Below are 5,470 nucleotides of genomic sequence, written 5' to 3'. Positions count from 1 at the left end.
CCCGCAAGGGTGTTCACACATCTGCTTTTAGTGCTGTGTCTCTGGTGGCAAAACCTCTGGTCAGTTTCGTAAGTGCCCCATTGATATTTATTGAAGGTCGGTGTTCGAGGAAAAGACATTGTTGTTCTTGGTGTGGAGAAGAAGTCAGTGGCCAAACTGCAGGATGAAAGGACAGTGCGGAAGATCTGTGCGCTGGATGATAATGTCTGCATGGCATTCGCCGGTGAGTCTGGGGCCAGCACCGTGTCCCTATGTCTTGGAAGAATGGCTGTCTGGAGGCTAACCTAGTGAAAGGGCTATGGGGGGCATGTGATTGGTTAAACCGAAATCATTTAAAGATTTGGCTTTTAAGAAAAGGGCTGGCCTCAGTTTCAGGGGTACGATCCTCCCCAGGAGGCTGAAGCAGAGGGTCTAAATGAATAAACAGTTCCTAAAAGAAGAGCTGTGCTGTCTCCTCATTGCTGCTGTCAGGAGAAAGGTCAGCTGTCCACAGTTAACCGTGTACCTATCTATGAAGGGGGGAGAGCTGGACAGTGCCCTGCTCTCGGGATGTGCAGTGTTTTGGACTTCTGTGGTTTCACTCATTTCCTCCTTCAGCAGGAAGATCCCGGTTCCCCTGGAGATTGACTTGTCAAAGACTAGTGTGTAGCCTAGCACCCATAGCTCCTTAACCATTCAGCTTTCTCAGAGGATTTCACAGAGGCTACTGGTTCCACTGTGGGGCTCTCAGAGTAACCTTGGTGCTGCCTCTCAGGACTGGTTTTAGAACCTGCCCAAGGTTATCTGCTGTCCATGCATGTGGTCTGCGCCATCCTTGACAGTTGCCGGGGTGAGGCATGGCTTAGGGGGCATTGTCTTTGTGATCCTTGCAGGCCTCACTGCTGATGCAAGAATAGTCATCAACAGGGCCCGGGTGGAATGCCAGAGCCACCGACTGACCGTAGAGGACCCGGTCACCGTGGAGTACATCACCCGTTATATCGCCAGTCTGAAGCAGGTGGGTGTTCCTGCTGTGGCTCGGCTCTGGTGATGAGCTGTGTCCTGGGGCGTCCTGCCACAGGACATCTCTGGGGGCAAATCGGGAAACTGCACTTGTTCCACAGGCACAGTCCTAACCTTGACTTCTTCATCTGCACTTTTACTATTGTGTATCCTTTTCAGTGGCATTGTGGTGGTCTTATTTAGTGGCCTGGAGTAGTCCACATTCACATTTCTGGAGGGACACGATGTAGTTTTTGTTCTTGTTCTGAATGACCAGTCACCAGACAGTTGTGAGGGGGCTAAAAGCCACTCCTGCTCTTGGTGAAATCTTAATCACTTGTGAACCTGGTCTGTAGCCAGATTGTGTCTGCTGTCAAAGTAACTCCAAGGAACCCCAGCCACGTTCCGTGATGCAGTTCTGATCTAAGAAAGAAAATGTAGCACAGGAAGGAGGAATGCTAAAAAACCATGGGCTCGTTTCACTTTTCACTTGAATTACAAGTAACCTGAACATGGGCTTAATTTATTTTCATCCTTTTGTTGTAATCTGTGTTTGGAACATGGTGTGTTTTATTCGCAGTGGGTTTTGGGCAGCCTCCATGTGGAGGCTGCAGTGTCACTGTGTCTCTTTCTCCGCTAGCGCTACACGCAGAGCAACGGGCGCCGGCCATTTGGCATCTCTGCCCTCATTGTGGGTTTTGACTTTGATGGCACCCCCCGACTCTATCAGACTGACCCCTCGGGCACATACCATGCCTGGAAGGTGAGTCCCTGGCAAAAAAGGGGCTTGGGGCTGTTTTGCCTTTGGAAGCAGTTTTGGAGGCTATTGGGACTTTGAGCTGGCTTCATCCTGTAGAGGGATGTGTGCATACACACGTCGTGTGCTCATGACACTTGTGATGTGGAAGCCAGGAAGTTGTTCAGTGTTGATGTTTGGGAGCAAAGGACAGTGAGCTCTAAGGACACGTGGCGTATACAAGATGCCCGTGTGTCTTTCTTTAGAATCCCATTCTTAGTGGGCATGAGCACCAACTCCAAATAGCCCTTTGCAAAAAGAAGCCATGGGGCAAGGCCTCCCCCAGCCCAGCTGCCTCTCCACAGCACGCAGGAGCAGGGTGGCACTGGCTGGCTCTGAATCGTTGCATTCTGTGCCATGTAACGCACATCCCTGTTTCAGGCCAATGCTATAGGCCGGGGTGCCAAGTCAGTGCGTGAATTCCTGGAGAAGAATTATACTGACGAAGCCATTGAAACAGATGATCTGACTATTAAGCTGGTTATCAAGGCCCTTCTGGAAGTAAGTTTGTGTTTGAAACCTGGGCAAGGTGAAGACATCCATACTATGGTGGTGGTGGTACTTGGCCTGGGGAATGGACAGCATGGAAAGGAACAGCCTAATGTATAGGCAACAAGGAGAGGCGCAGGCACTCATGGTACCACCAGGCACCACTTTGGTGCTTTGTCAGCTCCTTCTACATCTGGGGCAGTCAGGGTACCAAAGTGGCTAAGTTGGCCTAGAGTTCAGACTTTTTGAGGCTTAAGCTATTGCTAGAGTCAGAATTAGAAGAACTGGGAATAATGGATGGGAGCTGTGAGGTCTTAGACTCTGTCAAGACCTTGGAGGTGCTGGGGGTGAAGCCAAAGAGGCAGAGGGGGATTACAGCTTAAGGCTAGGCTGGGGCCCAGGTGTCAGGCCTCGGTGATGGGGCAGGCTGCGAGCAGTTGGCAGGGCCCTGAGTCCAGCTGTCCCAGGATCGAGGAGTGCAGATACCCCACAGGACCGCATCAGTGTGCAGCTGGGGCACCCCGTGTCCACCCCTCCCCTTGTGCAGCAGTTCTGGGTTCAGGTTCACAGGGCACCAAGTCTGGTCAAGGTGGGTGAGGTGTCTGATGCTCTTTTCTCCCCTTGAAGGTGGTTCAGTCAGGTGGCAAAAACATAGAGCTTGCTGTCATGAGGCGAGATCAACCCCTCAAGGTAATCACCAAGTTGGTTTGCTGTCCTTCTCTTTGGGTGCGTTCCCAGTGGTCAGGGCCGGGGGCAGTACACGTTCAGAACTGCTCTAGCGCCAAGAAATGTTCTTTACAAGGGTCCCCCCATGAGTGGAAAAGCAAGCATTCCCACATTGACTATCTACACATCGGTTCCAGCTTGTCCCCTGGGTCAGCCACATGTGGCTTCGCTCTCCTGTAGAAGCAGCCAGAGGGGGCATCTGGGACTTAGGTTTGGGGGCACCTTGTGTGGCTAACCATACACTGTTCCTTTGGTAGATTTTAAATCCTGAAGAGATTGAGAAATACGTTGCTGAGATTGAAAAAGAAAAAGAAGAAAATGAAAAGAAGAAACAAAAGAAAGCATCATGATGAAATGAAATTTTGCTTGTAACGATTTTTAAATTCAAATCATGGCTGATTTCCAAAAGGATACATATGCGTTTCCATTCCACTTATCCATACTGTCCAAGTGTCCTACAATAAATTTGCCTATTTTTTAACCTTTCTTTCAGAGGTGAATGCATCTTTTAGGTGTATGGATAGCTCTTTAGGGAACTTGCTCACTTTGGGTCTCTGGAGCATTCGTTTCTGCTCCTCTTCACCAGGCTCTAAGACAAGGTGATGGTTGAGTGGGATCCCTCCCTTGGGATTTGTGGAAAGGCTGTACAGGGCAGTAGACAAGGGGTGCCACGGAGGCAGAAACTTGGGGTTTCTCCAGTTTAAGGGTTCTAGAAACAGGATGACCGTTTCTTCTCACACTTTGTTGGAGTCCTTGATGAATGTATGACATCACAAGGACAGACCGCTCAGTTTAAACCTGGAGCTCACTTTGCAGCGCAGCTCTGGAACTGGTCTTGAATTTCTGGTTCTAGTAAATGAGGTCAGCATTCCTCCTGTTTTGATCCCTTAAGACTTCTGGTCCCTACCCCCTCTCCCTTTTTAACCAGAAAGATTATCCTTCTTTTAGCTTCCAGCCCACTTACAGAATAAGTGATGGTCCTAAACTTTGCCTCAGAAGAAAAACCCCTACCACCCACTTGGCCTGCATAGCTCTCTGCCTCTCGTGGGCTCTGCCACCAGCTTTAGCGATGGCATTGCCTTTTGGCTTCCCGTACCACAGGAGAACCCAGAGGGCTTTCTTGAGTCTCTGGGCTGGTGGTCTCTTCTGACTGCACTTGTAGTACTTGTCTCGTCTATGGCTTTTCTTGAACTGAGCTCTCAGTTCAGTGGTTTATGTCCATCCATCAGACTTCTAAAGAATACAGGGAATTCGCTGGTGATCCAGGGGCAGGACTTCACACTTTCACTGCTGAGAGCCCCCCTCCCCCATTCGTTCACTCCCTGGTCAGGAAACTAAGACCCCATAAGCCACACAGCACAGCCAAAACAGTGAAAAGGCCTAGACACATTGTAAACTCAGCCTGAAGTGTCACAATGATTGTCAGTTTAAATTTTTGATAGCAAGGTTAATCATAGGTGGTAAACTGACTTAACTATATTTAGAATCTCTAGCAGAGAAATACCTGTTGAGCTTGTGTGTGGAGTCACCTACCTAGTTTAGAATTAGTGTTTAGGCTGGTTGTATCCAGCAGGTCAACTGTGGAAGGTATTTATTTTTCACTGGTCAAAGATGTCAGTCACCCGAATGGAAAGTTGCCAAGAATTTGTTCAAATTCTGCAACTACCACCAGGGCTCAGGACCTGCTAGGAGTGGTGGACTGCCCAAAAGAGGACGTTGGCCAGAACACAAGGCTGGGTCCACCTGCTGCCTGGCCCTGCCCTGACGCTGCCTGTGAGAAACCACCTGGATGCCCATTAACAGTGACGAGAGGCGCTCCCATCTGGAAGTGGCCAGGTCTCTGCTTTTCTCTGTGGTCCAAGGGTCCACCCTGTAACACGTTATAAAGCATCAACATGAAGTTCTGGGGGTGTGGAAGCTGCACTAAGGTAGCAAGCTTTCTGAAGCTGGTTCTTTAAACCAGTGTCCCAAGTGTCCAGAGAACAGGATCACTCACCCCAGAAGGGCCTGGCTGACGGCCCACACCCAGACTGACCAGGTCTTGCTCACAGCACCAGGTGTCCCCAGAGATCTGACCAGCTCAAGGCCTGAACGCACATGCACAGCATGCATGTGGGACAGGCATGTTAACCCTGATGTAATTTAGGCAACAGAGTCAACAGGACTATTTCTAGAGCAAGAAGAGTTTTAAAGGTTTGCGTGTTTATTTATAATTACAAGTTTACATTACTCCAACAGAGCAACCCCATTGCTATTCTCTAATTCTTAGCCATGAAGTCCTACAAAAATAAACCTAAGCTTTTACAGTAACGTAATACAGAACTAAAACCTTTATACCTACTTAAAGGGATTTAGTTACCAAGGTGCTTATGTTCACCACAATGCCCTGTCAGAGGGAACATGCTTCTACTACAGGTCTCATGCAACGAATTTATATTCCCACCCTCCCCTCCACCTACCAGTAAAACAAAAACACAG

At 49.1% G+C, this 5,470-nt stretch overlaps 1 protein-coding gene across 1 annotated transcript in view; it reads left to right on the top strand.

Annotated features, from left to right (window-relative positions):
• The window catches only part of PSMA7 (proteasome (prosome, macropain) subunit, alpha type, 7), a gene marked incomplete at its 5' end in the record, with an annotated part of 5,332 nt that extends 1,853 nt beyond the window's left edge, over positions 1-3,479 (top strand). Inside the window, 6 exons of the mRNA XM_010841911.1 lie at positions 97-223; positions 873-997; positions 1,622-1,744; positions 2,159-2,278; positions 2,894-2,956; positions 3,250-3,479. Coding sequence (XP_010840213.1) covers positions 97-223; positions 873-997; positions 1,622-1,744; positions 2,159-2,278; positions 2,894-2,956; positions 3,250-3,342 — 651 coding nt within the window. The remainder of the gene's footprint in view (positions 1-96; positions 224-872; positions 998-1,621; positions 1,745-2,158; positions 2,279-2,893; positions 2,957-3,249) is intronic.
• Between the last annotated feature and the right edge of the window lie 1,991 nt (positions 3,480-5,470).

The sequence above is a fragment of the Bison bison genome, unplaced genomic scaffold, assembly GCF_000754665.1.
Source record: "Bison bison bison isolate TAMUID 2011002044 unplaced genomic scaffold, Bison_UMD1.0 scf7180017864167, whole genome shotgun sequence".
Classification (NCBI taxonomy): domain Eukaryota; kingdom Metazoa; phylum Chordata; class Mammalia; order Artiodactyla; family Bovidae; genus Bison; species Bison bison.
This window is presented reverse-complemented; position numbering and strand designations above follow the sequence as displayed.